The sequence below is a fragment of the Ptychodera flava genome, chromosome 12 (genome assembly GCF_041260155.1).
Source record: "Ptychodera flava strain L36383 chromosome 12, AS_Pfla_20210202, whole genome shotgun sequence".
Lineage (NCBI taxonomy): Eukaryota > Metazoa > Hemichordata > Enteropneusta > Ptychoderidae > Ptychodera > Ptychodera flava.
In genome coordinates, this window is record NC_091939.1 from 36980605 (window position 1) to 36998601 (window position 17997).

At 36.1% G+C, this 17997-nt stretch overlaps 1 protein-coding gene across 2 annotated transcripts in view; it reads left to right on the plus strand.

The window, feature by feature from the left end:
- The window catches only part of LOC139145774 (TBC1 domain family member 22B-like), an 89022-nt gene extending 76699 nt beyond the window's left edge, over positions 1-12323 (plus strand). For both annotated transcript variants that reach the window (XM_070717079.1, XM_070717078.1), the window contains exons 10-11: positions 1015-1110; positions 2515-12323. In XM_070717079.1, coding sequence (XP_070573180.1) covers positions 1015-1110; positions 2515-2652 — 234 coding nt within the window. In that variant the 3' untranslated portion in view covers positions 2653-12323. The remainder of the gene's footprint in view (positions 1-1014; positions 1111-2514) is intronic.
- Positions 12324-17997: the final 5674 nt, after the last annotated feature.

Here is a 17997-nt window from a genome sequence, read left to right on the forward strand (position 1 = left end):
TGGCACAGCACTGCTGTTGCTGGTCTCCGCCGGTAGCCGTCTTTGTCATCAATGTTTTTGTCAAATGGACTTTGATGTTTGCTTTGACACATACATCGCCCGTAGGTACATCCCCATTTTGTTACTTGACGGAAACTCTGTTCTGTTGTGAATTTTGTCCGAGTCAACTTTTGAAATTCATTGGATTCTACAGCGCTGTACTTCACAGTTAAGTCTACAGCTCGACAGCTTATGTCTTCACTACAGCCTTACGCTGCAGGTTTGATTCCAATCAAGAAACAACGGAATAATTTGTGTGATGAAGGAAATTTATCGTTGTTCGTCGAATGACTTTACGTTTGTGCCTTCTATGTCGCTTTCCCGAAGATTATATGGTACTCATTTATTAAGTTGAACTTACTTTGAGGTGTATCTTTCGGGTTTATCGCCAACTGGGATTGCCAGGTACGACGTCGCTTGGCGATCGCCAGGTACAACGACGTCCACATTTAGCCTTATGACTAAGGCCGTGATGCTACTGAGCCATTAAAACGATCGATGGTATCCTTATTCGATTCATGGGAATAGCTAAAGCTTTAGTGACTTGAAATTTCGTTAGACATGCCTTCTATGTTTCCATGTCTGGATTTATCGGGTCACCAGGAAAAAAGTTCCGGTTGATGGCATACAACAGGGGTAATATGGATTTCTTATCTGTGGTGGTGTATGTCACACAGGTGGAGATACGGGCCAGTTCATGTGATAATAAGTATAACTGTGCCTCTGGTGCCACAATAGGAAGACTTTTTACTTTACCTCACCTCGTGAATGCCATAAATTTTTATGAGAACAGCCAATTACGTTTTTGTAAGAACACTTAAACAAACTGTTTCTGTCTTCAGAATGACACAAACATTGGATATACACACACTCATGTAGGCAAAGTGACTGTGATCTGAAACACCAAATAACAATGTTTCAAATGACAGAAAACGCACTCTCAGAATGTTTTTCATGGTCTTTTTCTGATCCCAGAGTGAAGGAGATGGTTTTGCTAATTTTCATCTGTATGTCTGTGCCGCAATGCTTGTCCAATTCTCAGAAAATATAAAGAGGAAGAAAGACTTTCATGTGAGTATGCTTTTTTGCTTTGTACTCCAAAAATCACACACTTATCCTGTTGTTATGTGTGTATATTCATAATCAAGACAAACAAGATGAAAAGACAAGTATTTTCTAAATCACCATCACATCTTTCGCTGCGGTGTAGGTTTCCCTTATTTTGATCAATATGTATAAAAATATGTAAAATTTAGCAAATCAAGTGTTGCCAGAACTTTTTTAGAGAAGTGAATGTTTTTTACAGACTTTAAAGATCACTTTAGGGATAAAATATTTGTTTTGAATGAACGGCTTCAACTTAGGAATGATGTTCACGAGAGATCATGTACCGGTACAGTACTTAAGCTATATACAGGTGACGCCATTTTTACCAGCAAACATCTCTTTGGTACAGAGAAAATTAATGACAGGAGCCTGTGATGCCGGACATGGACTGGGAGCAAGGCCCCAGCTCCATTTGCACATTTACATTATACCCATCATGTCATTTCAGTTTATGTACTGTCATAGATGCACAGCATTTTCAACCATGATTTCTGAATTTCTACTAGGGTTCAGTATTACTGTCTGTGAAATGTTGACCCATGGCAGCCACATTTAATGCAGTTAAACAGTATTCGTGCACTTTTCTTGGGCTTCACAATGACTTCATGTTCACAGAAAAGACTTTTCAATGTGTGATAGCGAGCGTGTGAGTTCGAGTGCTTCATGACCTCTACAGCATGTGAAGGGGTCGCAGTCACAACACTTGTAACAACTTAGCTCCGTTATTGAACCATGCTTTTTTAGCTACTATAGATTATAGTTTATAGAAGCTATTGGGATGAGTTTATCAGACGCCAGTCTGTATGTGTGAATGTTGGTATTATGTATGTCAATCCATTTGTGAGGATGTCTGTCCACTCAAATATTTTGAGAACTGCCTTATTTATTTACTTGATAATTGTTGTGTAGATGCGCCATATAATTATGGCAAATAGTCTTTTTTGTTTGTTGATATTTTTGAAAGTATACCAATTGGCTAAAAGAAGCCATTTTTGGTAAAAAAATAATCTTCTTCATAACTGCTGGTCTGACACCTTTGATATTTGGCATACAGGTCCCCAGAGCTTTGTTCAAATTGTGATGAAATATGCAACTTTGTATTTATGAAGCAATTATTGTCATTGTTGGTCAAAAAATCTCTGAAAATATTCTTCTTTAAAGTCACTTATCAGACAGCTTTGATAATCAGTACACTGGTCCTCTTACCCCCAAAATAATTTATTGCCCCTTTCAGAATGTAACCTTTGACCTCATTCCATTAGTACACATACTTTTTTGACATTATTACTAATTGGCTATACCACTTGTAAAATGCCTGTGATATGTTTAACCAACCGTACAACTTTTGTGTCTTTTTTGTGATTTTAGGGTATTTTGCTGTTTCTTCAGAATCTTCCCACAAAAGACTGGAACAATGAACAAATCGGTGTACTTGTAGCAGAAGCATATAGATGGAAATTCATGTTTGCTGATGCTCCAAACCATCTCAGTACTTTGAAAAAATAACCTGGTTTTCAAGTTGAATCCCCAGACTATCAGTAAATCACTGTTATCTAAATATATTTTTCTAGCCAGCTTTAACTAAAAACTGTGTACTTTTCCTGGATGTGTGATTCAAACATGAGCATTGGAAGCAGAGTATAGTTAGTGATGAAATCTTGTTGGACAAATTTTATGATGGTTAAACATATTTCAATTTAACAGAACACTGAGAGAGACAGAATTGTCACTAAACAACAGTTGATTTGCTTTCCTCTAATTCATTTTTTAGCATGAATGCAAAAATATTTATGTTGCAATCTGTCAAACAAAAGTCATGTTGTCAGCTGTCATGTATTATGAACGAGTAATTCATTAGTCCCCACGGACGCCGTCCGGGGGGACTTATAGGTTTGGTCATGTCCGTGCGTGCGTCCGTGCGTGCGTGTGTGCGTCCGTCCGTCCGTTCACACAGATATCTCAGAGATGCAAAAAGCGATTTCATTCAAACTTGGTACAAGGATTACTTCATATGTCATACAGATGCACGTCGATCTGTTTTGGGATACGATCCAATACGGCCGCCAGGCGGCCATTTTATTACGATTTTTTCATGTACAGAGCCATAACTCAGACATGTTTCAACCAATTTTATTCAAAGTTGGTACAAGGACATTGACCAATGTCATAGATATGCACGTCAATTTTTTTTGTGATGCGATCCAATATGGCCGCCAGGTGGCCATTTTATTATGATTTTTTCATGTACAGAGCCATAACTCAGCCATGTTTCAACCAATTTTATTCAAAGTTGGTACAAGGATATTGACCAATGTCATAGATATGCATGTCAATTTGTTTTGTGATACGATCCAATATGGCTGCCAGGCGGCCATTTTATTACGATTTTTTCACGTACAGAGCCACAACTCAGACATGTTTCAACCGATTTTATTCAATGTTGGTACAAGGACATTGACCACTTTCATAGATATGCACGTCAATTTGTTTTGTGATACAATCCAATATGGCCGCTAGGCGGCCATTTTATTACAATTTTTTCATATACAGAGGCATAACTCAGGCATATCTCAACCGATTTTATTCAAAGTTGGTACAAGGACATTGACCAATGTCATAGATATGCACGTCATTTTGTTTTGTGATACGATCCAATATGGCTGCTGTGTGGCCATTTTGTTACGATTTTTTCATATACAGAGGCATAACTCAGGCATATCTCAACGGATTTTATTCAAAGTAGGTACAAGGACATTGGCCTATGTCATACATATGTACGTCGATTTTTTATGTGATACGATCCAATATGGTCGCTAGGCAGCCATTTTATTACAATGTTTTCATGTACAGAGCCATAACTCAGACATATTTCCACCAGTATCATTCAAAGTTGACATTGACCTATTTCATACATATGCTCGTCAATTTGTTTCACGTCATGTAGCAGTAACATGTCAATTATTGAAGTTTCGTAAGTAGGCTGATATGTCAAGAAATATGTACTGCATCAAATTCATTAAACTTTATACAGATGTTAACTGATGTTAAGCTCACATTGCTTTAACATTGAAAAAGACATTTATTAGTGTCATTTTAATTAATTTGTAATTGCATAAGTAATTAACTTTCCTAATTATTGTGATATAGCCACAAATTAATACAACGTCAAATGTGATGAAACTTGATACAGATGTTGATCTCATAGTGTTGTAAATACTGCATCAAACTTTATGAAATATGGTACCAGTGATAATCTGTTAAGTGTTAGAATTGTATGCAAAAATGTTTTGCAACATCCTGTTGATTAATTCCTAGTTGACTCATTTTATGAACTTTAGGATGGTGGCCTACATTGGTTCTAGGTTTTCATCACCATGGAACTCATTCTTGGCCATTGAGCGCCATCTGTATCAAAGTATTTTTATCACAGACCCAATTAATGAAGAGGACTCTATCCTCTCTGAGGACATGTAATCAAAGTACCCATTATTAACAAGTGGGGACTGTGTCATCAACGATGACTTGTTCACTTTATTGACATTATCTGATGTGAAAATCAGTAGACATTATCTGATGTGAAAATTAATATGATAGGCAAATACCTGACAATTCCCCACCTAAAAGCGTTTCAGATTTGCAAATAACCTCATTATTTGGCATAAATACTTGGTACTGCTTTAACTATTAAGTCTATGGTAGACCTAGACAACTTTCTGGGTTAATTACATATGTTCTGTTTGCTGTGCAGTCATTGATGCTGCACTTATCAAATGGATGATTAAGCAGTGAAATCCGCTAACTGTTTTATATGCTGAATTTCTTTACCTAAACTGCTGTTCCAATTTTTGATAAAATATTCCTCGGGATGTTTCTAATTTAGATTTTTTCAAATCACACTACAACATTTACATTGAAGGGAATTTCTTCTCATTCAGAAACAACTTTTCTGCTTTCTCTCAAATGTCGCATTCAAGTTACAGGAGATCATATTCAGGTATGGTCAAATGGTCATTAGGTTTACATACCTGTAATTTTAGGATATTCTTACTTTTGATCAAACATCATTTTAGCTACAACTACCAATGAGATAGCTTTCAAATTTGATGTGTAGATTTATAAGGGTGACTTTATGCAGCTGTGACAAATGACAACATTTGCATCATTATGTAATTTTTTTGCAACACTTGTCTTATCATTGATCAATGATAATTTTGTTGAAAATATTATAAAGGATAAATTGTTTCCTACTAAACCATGTGAAAATTTTCTCAGAAAACAATGCTGAAGATGAGTTTTTGCTTTCCTTTTGTCTCATGTCTTGACAACTGGAGCTCATCTGATAGGTGGGAAATCCAGTTTCCACCTCTTTTTCTGTAAGTACAAATTCCTGCATGTCTCTCTCTCTCTGTCCAGTGCCTATATGTCTCTCTCACTGTTTGTTCAGTGTAAAAACTAAAAATATTGCCACCTATATCATTGTGATTTTTAGAATTGAAATGCATCATGAGCTCAAAAGCTTCCTTTGTAAAAATGAAGATGTAAGTCCCAAAAATATGTATATAAGGCAGAAAAATGTGAAAATGGTACAAAATCTACAACTCAGAATCTACTGGTCAAATTGCACTGATATTAATTGGTAGTTACCATAGAATTTATGGAGATTTTGTCATTGAACTGGCAATATTTCAATTTAGCACTGCAAGTGTTTTTTTCCTATTTGCTCATTTTATCAATTTTCTCAGATATTGTTTGCCAAATTAAAATTTTGTGCATATATGTATTCAAATCATTACCAAATGAGCAATATTGTAATTTAAAGAGGCAATCCCACTTGGTAACATTTTTAAAACACATTTTCTTAATGCCAAAGGTCGATATTTGACGTGGCGACTCCGCGCGGATCGCGAGATATCGATAAAAACATGTCATTTCCAGAGCGTATTTTTCACATCCCGAAGCTTTACGTTCGTTTCTGGTTATGACCCAAAATCCCCCGAAAGTGTGTTGTTGTGCTGATTGACGATATTCTAGGGAGTCCAAAAACGTTCGAATGACGCAATTAATTTACCTCCCACTGCGATGACTTTATATATATCATTATCAATGCCCTTACCTAAAGTAATTCTTTTTTAAAACTTCTCCTTAGTTTTTGTCGTTTTCATTATTCTCAATCAGTTGTATCAGATTTTTAAACAATACCACATAGATATCAGTTTTTACGTGTAAAATATTAGTTGCCTCTGATCACTACATTTTGTCGTCTGCCACACAGTTGCGCATGGTTCGATACATAGCGTCCGCCGCATGTGGTATGCGCGCATACCACGCGGCGGCCACTATGTATCAACCGCACGTATCTGTGCTATTCACCTATGCGAATTCTGGTGGAATCATCAAACTTTGTTTTTCGTTTTTTTGCCGAGTCAGTAAGACACGGCTTTCTCCCACGGGAAATGACCGATCACCGACGCGAGTGGTACTGCTGTGGCGTACAGCAGCGTCAGCATAGACTCTTACTCCATAGCTTAGTTGACAATGGCCCCAGTGCCGAACGTTCTATGTTCGGAAGCTGAAGTCAGGTGGGCCACCGGAATTCAAACTTTAATTTTTTTGAGGACATGTTTTTATTGATATCTCGCGATCCGCGCGAAGTCGCCATGTCAAATATCGACCGTTGGCATTGAAAAAATGTGTTTTAAAAATGTTACCAAGTGGAAGTGCCTCTTTAAGAATATTTTTGTCATATAGGAACCATTTGCTGGACTGCTGAGAAATTTGATGCAAAGATGTCACTTTTCAAAGATATAACACAACTTTTGCAAAGCCAAGCTGCACAGAAGTTTTCAAAAGTTCACATTTTATTTTTTCCTGCCTTCTGACATTGTGGCCTAGTACCCTATGGCATTCTATTTGGTGGAACTGCACAGTCTGTCAAACACATGTTATTTCTAGACTTGAATTTGGGTCAAGAGATGGGAAAGGGGAAAAAAACATTCTGAAAGAGTGTCCTCATTGGTGACAGAACTTTTGTTTGCATGTTTGTCCATGGATCCTTAATAGAAGTGCAGCATCAATGTAATGTGAATGTGGAGTTAGTGTGATAAAGAACGAATAAGCATTTGCTATGAAGATACATTCTGGGTCACATACGGGATGTGGTCCTAATGGTCAAGTCCCAAAAATATGTAAGTGAGTTTTAAATGTGAAAATTGTCAAAAATGAAAAACTCAGGAACAACCAACCATGGTATTTGGTTGTTACATACATCAGGTAGACAAAATTTGATGTTGATGTGTTTTAAAGCTGTATCTCTAATTTTTTATTTCAAGTATTTTTCTCATTCTTTCCTTATTGTGAAATTGAACTATCAAAAACTTGTTCCTGCATTCCTTTTAGATTTGATTTGCAGGATTATACATATGATCTTATTTACCGTTATATCTATTGAAGTCATGGTGAAATGAGCATATTGAAGTTTTGAGGATGAATAGATGGTGTGAGTTTGTTCGATGTCAGGCAAAAGTAGTCCTTTGGAATCCATGTACAATCATAGCCTCTTAAAAACTTTCAAATTGATCATTATTGAAATAAGTTCAATTTCAGTTGGGATTCTTTTGTTTTGCCAACAAATTTACCAGATACAGGGCTCAAACTTAACAGTTGCCCGCTTGCCCGGGGCAAGTAAAACCTGACATCAGGCAGGTAAAAATAAATTGCACTCTCCTGTTCAGGCAAGTGACAGACTTTTATGGAATTTACATGTTCTGGAAATAAAAGACTCAAGAAATTTTGTTGAATTATGCTCACTGTTATTGAGGTTTGAGTCACTGAAGTGGGGATTACCAGCGTTTCTGTTACGATTTCAAAACTTGTGTATGATTGCACGCAAGTGGGATTTTATTTGTGTAAAATGTATCAAAATTACTTTCGTACGTTACTATGAAGTACCTAGGAATAGGTATCTTGAAGTGAGTCGGGTTGTCTTTCCTGTAGAACTTTGGGGGATTTTCCATTGATGCACAGCTCTATTGACTAAAAGCCTAGGGGGTTTTAAGATAAATGTCAGTGAGCTGACCCATAACATATCATAGGCACTTTCCATGCCGTGACTCCTATATGTTTGTTTAGCAGCCTAATGACTTCATGTTCGAAGAAAAAATACTTACTCACTACGGACTTAGTAAATTTCAAAGGGTCGACAAAAAGCAGAAGATGGTCAAAGTCCAGTGGGACTGAGTCTAAATCGTCACCATAAACACTATAATGACCATTTTTGTATTGTGTTACCAACAACAAAGACATGATCAATTGGTGAATTTTTTGCCTCTGTAGAGTCATCATCTGTACAGAACTGATTGACATGATGCTTTGTGACAATGAGATACAATGTTGCATGAAGATTTTTGGTTGCTAAAGTCTAAAATGTTGTAATATCATTATACAGGTCACTTGCAAACAGGTCCATATGTTCTATTTTTGTCCTGCATTGAACCATGATCAGGCCTTTAAACAGGCAACAAATTTGGGCGAGCAGGTTTACTCATTGGCCAAATAAAATTCTGGATGCTTGCCCGTAGGATAAGTAGGTTAAAAAGTTAAGTTCGACCCCTGAGTCAAGGCCAGGCTATTCACATTTTTCTAGATTAAAACAAAAAATTAAAAGTTCTTGCAAGTATTTAACTCATTTTTAGTTGGAGTGTTTTTATAGACTACTCATGACCTTGGCACCACTTGGTATTGCCAAAATGATGGAGCATCTTTGAAAAGTGACACAAAGTTTATAAAAAATATTGTCAATGACACTTTGCTCCCACTAAAATTACATTTGATTTATATGGATGTGACCTACATGTACATTAAATAGATTCAGTCTCACAGTGGTCAGTATGTTTAGTAAAACCTGGATTACACAAAGGAAGTAATTTTTGAGTGTCTTGGACATAGTCAGAGTACATGCATATAGTGATGTCATAATGTAGACCAAACAAACAATCTAACTAACATCATAGGTGACCTGCACATCAAATTTTAACACCATAGATCGGGTGATTTCTGAAAGGAACATCTCCATATTAGTGTGAATAAAAGGAAAAAACCAACGTAATTTCACTATCATATTCATTCTATTAAAAGACCCAGTTCAGCAACATGAAATTGGTGTAGTTAAAGGAGGGGTGGGGTTCTTATAGTCAAGCAACCCCATATTTTACTGCCAACATTTAATTTATGCTAATTTATTCATGTCCATACGGCATGCCTTTAGAATTCCACATGCTTTTGGTCAGAATGTACATGAACTTACATAGGCAAGATTTGAACAACTATTCTCGCAAACTCACAGTGATGACTTCCCAACTTAATTAGTTGACATGCTATCTATTATGGCTGATCAAAATTCAACTGCTTAAACAATCCCCAGCTAACAAAATGATGATGTGGTAAAATTGAAGTTTGAAACAATTCTTGAAAGTCAGAGAAAGTTCAAAACAGAAATTCTGTCATGTATTCACCTGATCGGCATCGGTTAACATGGTGTATTCATGCATTTGCTACACATAAAATCAATCTACCTTTCTGAATTTAAGATCAGTGTCGAGTAAAATAATGATATGGCAATGAAATTCATGGTAGTCATTGGTCAGAATTCTTCCATGGTGAAAAACTGAGCTACAATCAATGAAATCCTGTACATGGAACAGCAACACACATCATGGATCAGCATGTAGACATTAGACTACCATATGGAGCAGGTTCTACAAAAATTACCAGAATAAAAAACGAAAAAATTTAGTTTTGCCTGCTGTTCCATCATAGGAATGTCTAATGTCACATTATCTTAGCATCTTCAATGATTTTTCTTGATCTAAAAAATTTTAACCACAAAATAATTTACAACACCACTCAAAAAATAATACCTCCGTCACAACTCTCCATAGGCCCAAACACAGACCCCACGATCTTGAAAGTGTCAATGGGCAGTATGATACAACTACCGTAGTTTGAATAATGTGCAAGTTAAGGCTCTTCCAAATCAACAGTTGGTCAGTCAGTAACAATCTGCATATGTGATCGTTGGAGTCATACTATTGTCAATTGTTGTAAATTTTTATCTTTTTTCATGAAACTAGGGAGGGTCTTATATTTGAATGCATACCATTTTTGAATGTCCCCTAAGAGTGGGGGAGGGTCTTATTCTTGAGCACAGTCTTATAGTCCGAGGAATATGGTAAAAGTGAAAATTGGAATAAAAGGGGATTAAAAAGGTTAAAGTGGGAGCAGTTAATTAAACAGTCTCAGCTGTGGTATTTACTTAAATATATGCATGTATTGTGTGGAAAATACCACAAACTGGTCTAATGAACAAGAAAATTCATTAATATTTAACATTCATGTGATGTAATGACATCACAATCAGACCTTTAAAAACAGTGTCACAATGCTGTTTCATCATATTTGTACGCTGTCAAATTCATCAATATGTCACGTATTACTTCATTGAAATTACTCAATTTTGATTATGGAGATGACACTGCACTGGATGCCATTACCTCAGTCATACCGCTAATAATGTGTTCTACTCATTTGCATTAATTGTCCCTAAAAAATTGAGGACTTTGTGTCAATTTGATCAGGCTGTGGTGAGTACACGGAATATCTTGCTCAGTCACATGTCTGGAAACCACAGCCCAGAGCCAGTATAATTAGTATAATTCGCAAGTATATGCTGTGGTACATCATTTACATTCAGGTCAGGGTCATTGCCACAGAACCGCTGCTAGCCAACCGCTAGGCTTTCTCGGTTGTTTATTGCAACATTGATCAGTGTTATTGATTTAGCTCACAAATAATGAAATGTGTTAATTTTTGACCCTCTGAGCACTGTAATTTTTTTACCAAAAATATCAGGGCAACATTTTACCAATTTTTATGAATTTTTCTGTAATTTTTTCCACGATTTTGGACCAAATGGACATATATTTTCATGGGCTACACTTTTTGACCAAAATTTTGGTAAAAATCAGAAAAAATTGTCTTGATCTGAAAGAAATTGTCGGCATTTTATTGTATAAAGGCAACAAAAATCGACTTTGGCACTCAAAGGGTTAAATGAATCAACCCATGGCAATTTTACTTTCATTAAGTACCTCAATTGTGACAATGTTTTACTTTCAACCACTTTTCCATGAGCCGTCAACACATTCTGCTTGAGTTGTGAACGTGTGCCCTAAAGGCTCTATAGCATATTCAGCATGAATACATGCACTAAGGTAAAAAGTTCACAATTCAAGCAGAAACCATCAATGGTTTATGGAAGAATGGTTGAAAATACATGTTGTTGCAGTTGAGGTAGTTAGCAGGGATGAGAGATGAGCCACAGATATCTAGTGATAAAACAGGTACAGGTTGATTTATTCAATTTCAAAGACTCATATATTTCATTATTTTGCGAGCTAAATGAGCGACACTGGTTGTTGTAAACCAACAACAAAGCCTATGGTTTGGCTTGCAGCATTTCTGTGGCAATGACCCCTGACCAATGTGTAATCAATTTGCCACATCACCAATTGCGTATTCACAGCTACTCACTTCAACAGGTATCAATGTTCAACAGTTTTGTAATCATTGTTCAAGATGACAGAAAGATCATCCAATTATCAGTTCAATGCCCATTTTTATGTGAATGGTTCTAATAATGAAAATGTGTACATGAACATCAGCTGATGTCAAATCTTAAATCTTGTATTTAATAGCTTAGTCATGTATTCTGTCATGGTGTCTACTTTTCATAATTATGTTTCAAGTTACTTGATCACCTTACAATGAAAGAAAGCCAGAAACTTTTGTTATGTCTATTGTGACTTGCATTTGGTTTTACTGATATAAAAGGGCCATACAGTCTCAAACAAAGCATCAAATGGGACAATTGAGTTTTGCACAGCTTTCTCGTTAAGGTCATTTCTCATTTATTATGTACAACTCTTATATTGTGATGTAAAAAGATTAATTTTTACTGGCAAATATTATTTAGTTGTTTATGTATAACATTTGCATACATTTTAGTATGAGTGTATCTGTAATATACCTTGTCTGCATCCAGTCATCTGATTGGCTAATGTCAGAATTTCTATCCACACCTAGCCCTGAACAGTAAGTAATAAAGAAAGAATTAAGTCTAAGCATATAGTTGACTAGTGTTTAAAATGATGAAAATTGTAATTTTCATTTGATCTGAAAACTCTGTCATTGCAACTCCAAACCTTGGGTCAATTTGATGTATTTTGCTCTCAAACATCTCAATGAACGTGGAGATATAGAGTGTATCAATCTAAACAGTAAGATGGCTGTAGGTATCATCACTCTCAATGAGAGATACAGGTTTTTACACAAGTGTACATGAATCTCACTGACTTGTTCTACAACTTAACCTTGAATAGGTAATCCTTTCACAACATCTTGTTGAATTAACAACAACAGCATCTACCACAGTATCTATTTTTTTAGCTCATATTTGGTTTTATATATAAATACCAAAAAGAGCTTATATGATGAGTCTAAGTGGCGTCTATGTCTGTATATTTGTGGGTATGTGCGGATGTATGTCCGTCACACACAAAGGCTCCCATACCGCCAAAGCTACCGTCTCAGTATTTGGTGTACAGGTAGATGTAGGGGTTGAGATGTGAATTTGTTCAAATGAACACATCAGTGTCAAAAATGTGCAAATGAGGTAAGAAAAAGCGAAATTCTGAAACAGGCTTGAAACAGGCTTACTCCACTGACTTGAGTCATTTCCTGTCATTGTCATTGAACTGTTACATATTAACAGACCTGCTCAAACCATATGCAGTAGAGGGGAGGAAGACCGTCTGTGGTCAAACTAAGGAGGGCTAGCTGCCTTTCTGCTATGCATGTTGCTAAAGTTGACCTCCAGTACCTAAAGTTTCAGACCTTAATTACTTTTGTCATTCTTGTTTTTCTGGTTTCATATTAAAGTGAAGTCAATTGGTGCGCACACATACTAGCATACAGTAGTGGATGTAAGACCAATCAGGGAAAAACTTAGCATATTTGGCATAGATAATTGCCAATGTTTGCTCAGATTTTCCATAAAGGGTACAAATTTTTCAGTAAGAAACTCTGTATTTGCTACTAAATGCCTCGCTAGCTGTTTATAACCTTTAATTAGTGTTTGTGTGCATATTAGATAGGAATGACATAGGCAAACGATCCTGTATAACTAAACTTTTGATCTCATTGCAGATATTTTATCTTCTATTTTTCGAGCTCGTATGTGATGGAATGCAGGTGTGTGAATGGTCCGTTCTGCTTGTAACAGGTTGTTGAATGTTTGAGAAAGTTGGGTTTCAGGCAAGAGTATGATATATTGTTCCCTAGATTTACATGTATATGTCAATGTGATATGACTGATAGCAATCAACATAGTTACCATTTTCCTGCTAAATTACATTTAAATGTTGGTGCTTGGAATAGACATGGAAAACAATCAGAGAAAGCAACATCACCAGTCATGTTTTTTAGAGATATTGCATGGAAATACTTCCTTTTTTATTAGCTCACATTTGGTATACCAATGTGAGGTCATCGTATATGCTGAAGTCAATGGCATCTGTATGTATGTGTGTATGTATGTATATGTATGTGTGTATGTATGTATGTATGTATGTAAGTACATACAGTATGTCCGTCAACATCAAAAACATGCAAACCGCATTCTTGTTTTTCTGGTTTAAATATTTCTTGAATTTACCAATTCAAACCGAATGTGAGCACACTGTCCTAGACGGTATTTTTACACTTTACTAATTGACAAGAGACCCACAAAATAGAATTGCTTTAACCTAAGAGTAACCTCAATAGAAAAAATACCGTCAAGGACACTATGTGCTCATATTCGGTTTGATTTAGTCCATTCAAGAAATATTTAATTTGAAAAACACGAATGAAAAAAGCAAATAAGGTCTCCAACTTAGGTACTGGAGGTCATCTTTAGGAACATGCATATCAACTTTTATAGCAATGGGACAAGCAGATCCTCAATACATAAGCAAATGTCAACAACAAAAAATAGAGAAGGCTTGATAAAAAGAAAAGGTGGGAGTGGGCAAAAAAATGTACAAGGGATCTGGTAAAAAAGTAATGCTACCTCATCAATCTTCTAGACCCTACCTCCTCCTGAATATCAAATGTTCCGCCCCTTGGTATTACACAACATATCCTGGGTTGGTGTAGGTCGTTTAAGGTCACAAACTGAGAAAATTACCTAAAATATAAAAATTTGGGGGTTTCCCAACACTTTGAGAAGAAAATTTTTATCAAATAACATCCCTCGGGACTTTTGTACCAAATTACAAAGTTATCAGACAATTATGGGAACAAGTTTTCTTGACCAAAAATGACAAAATTGTCTTAAAAATACAAATTTGTATATTTCTGGACAATTTCCACATATCTAACTATTATCATCCCTGGACATCTGTACACCAAATATAAAAGCTGTCTGTCCAGGGGCTTAAAAAAGAAAATATTTTTTAAGATTTTTTGACCAAAAATGATAAAAATTGCCCCAAAACAGTAATATTTCCAATTTTGTTGTAATTTCAACAATTAGAAGGGTAACACCCTTGCAAACATCCAATCCAAATTTGAGAGCAATTGGGCTGGCGGTTTCAGAGAAGAACTAGAAAGCATTTGCAAGCAAAAGCGAAGTTCCAGAGACCAGAGCAACAGAAGAAAAGAGAATGTGTGACGAAAATTGGTGCAGAATGAAAGAGTGCTTGGGATTGTAATATGCAAGCACGTACCTATAGTGAGGGCTGATAGCGGTAACAACAGAATACAACTAAAAGCATTGCAGGCAGTCCAGGCAGGGAGGTAGCTACCTCAATGGTCCAGAGAATTACAGTACAGAGATTACAAATGCCTACATGTACTGTAAAAACGCAACAGATCACAACGCACGGAAATGTATATCAGACGAGAGGAGACATCAGACCTAGGCCGTTGAACTTGAAAACCGAGGCCACATGCATTTTCATTTGATTGTAAAAGCAATTAACGCTTCATCTGTTAAGAGAGTTTTTACTACTGACTAAAACAATTTTCATTGCTATGTTGCTGTTTTCACAAGATACTGACTGTTTGATCTTGGGAAGTTGAGTTGCTTTTACGAGCAGCCAACGTATGCAGTTCACTATATATGCTATGCCTAGCTCTGCATGGCAGGGCTGAGTGTTACCGGCCTTAAACGGCCTCCTGCAGACTGATATAGAAAAAAACACTGGTGGCTCCTCAGAAATACGGCGGGCAGTTTCTCCGCCGAAAACAACCGATTTTGCATCCAAAACTTGCATTGATCTCCGTTTTCGAGAACACCCACCAAGCCTAGGTACACGATGTGCCCAGCCGCGCTTGTAAACTTACGCAAAGCCTACTTTTCTCTCTCTATGCGAGGGAAGCGTTTGTATCCGCTGCCATTGTTAATCTCATTCAACCCATTAGCACTCGGGCGAAAACCAGCATGAGTGGTAGGAGTACCGGGGGTATGACGTACAGTATAGTGCCAGTATAGCGCCACGTACAGTGAGTATTTAGAGAAAAATAAAAATCAAAAAGCAACAAAAAACAAAGCAAAAGAAAGCTAGAATTATTAATAGCAGAAAACAATGTAATAGTTGTGCAATGCAAAATAAAAAATAAATAAATAAACAAACAAACAAGAAATGCCCGTAAAACCTGTCCGAGCTGAGCAATGACGTCATGAGCGTGTCGCAAACCATTCTGGGTAATGAAGGTTAAATTTGTGTATTGCATGTTCTATGGTAGTAATACTGGAAATAGAGAAAGAAAGAAAGAAAGAAAGAAAGAAAGAAGGAAAGTGAGCAAAAGCTAACAGTTCCAGAGCTGGTCTCTGGAACTAATAAATTTTACTTAAAATGAGAAAAATAACAAAAAAATTTAGCAAAAATACAAAATTTGAGATATCTTCACGAAATTCATAAAACTGATTTTGAGAAACCTGTATATCAAATATCAAAGCTATCAGATCAGTAGTTTTTGAATAAAAGAATTTTTGACCAAAAATTTGGAAAATTGCCCCAAAATTACAAATATGAAAATTTCAATTCAATTTGTATTAACTTGACTGAGGTCATCCTGAGGAACATGTATACCAACTTTCAAAGCAATCAGATGAGTGGTTTCAGAGAAACACATTTCTTGACTAAAACTTGAAAAAATTACCCAAAATAGAAACATGCAAATTTCATCCCAAATTTTAAACACATAATTTAGAATACCTAAAGGAACCTGCACACCAAGTTTCAACCCAATCTGACCAACGATTACAGAGTTTTAGCAATTTGCAGGGTTTTTTCTTTTTTCCCCTCATTTGCATATTTTTGGCACTGACATGTTCATTTGAACAAATTCACATCTCCACCCCTAGGTGCACCTGTACACCAAATACTAAGACAGTAGGTGCTGCGGTTTAGATGTTTTTGACGTGGACGGACATACATACATACATACATACATACATACATACATACATACATACAGACATGCAAATGGATGCAAATGAACTGATTCAGCTTATACGATAACCTCACATTGGTATACCAAATGTGAGCTAAAAATCATTCTGTCAAAATTCAAAAAGCTGCCAAGTCGGAAAATTTGCATCGATATTTCTATTAGAAATGTTATGTATCAATTCTTAGCTCACATTTGGTATATGTATATATGCTAAAGAGAGCCTATACCGGGTAAATTGGCGGGATCTGTATGTATGTATGTCCATCCACATCAAAAACTTGAAAATAGCAGCACCTACTAGCTTAGGATTTGGTGTACAGGTGTCCCCAGGGCTGTAGATGTGAATTTGTTCAAATGAAAATGTCATTGTCAACAATATGTAAATGAAGTAAAAAAAAAGTGACATATGAGGGACCAAGAATTTGTTGTGTCATAGTAAATAATACTGCAAGAGCATCAAGTCGGAGTAACTCTTACATAAGTAAATAATGTAATCTTTGCCTGTCAGAGAAGCTGCAAATAATTTATGCTGATACTTAGTCCATGTTCTGAGTTGTTGGTCTAAAAATGTCACCACAAAAACAAATCTTACATATTGAACTTCAACATAACAAAAGACCATTGCATGTTACCTCCTAATTGTATAAATGAGAGAGAAAAAAAAAGAGAAGCTATTCTTAAGATGGCAAGATGCATGAAACGTAAGTAACAGATATAATTACTTTCTACTTGAAGTAATTTATGCTATAATTATATTTTAACATATGCAAATGACTTTCCAGAAATCTTCTCAAGAAATCTTTGATATCTGAAATTCAAGTTATGCTGGCTTTAGGTAAGGTGATGGTTGTGTCTGATCAACAATGCTGAAAAATCTCAGACTATGTTGATTGTAAATCCCTGTGAGGGTGACCCTTTTATTTTTTTGTTTCTCATCTCCAGAGGAATACTCTGGCAGGGCGGGCAGTCGAACTAAAAAAACAAGTACCAAAAAAAACTGTATTTGTTTCAGTTCAATGTTCTGTCTTTTCAGTCTCTACAATTTTTTAATTACAAAAAAAAAATGTATTTGTTTCAGTTTAATGTTCTGTCCATTCAGTTACTGCAATTTCTTGTCTTTCAGTTCAGTGTTCTGTACTCTCTTTCCTTTCAGTCTGAGTCACTGCAATCACACAATTTGATGACGGTGGTGCTGTTGCTAGGATGATCGCCTCAGAGGCGACGCAAATAAAAAAGTTTTTTTTTCATTTTCATGTCGGAGCTGAAATTTACAGTCGGTCGGGAGATGAGAAAGAC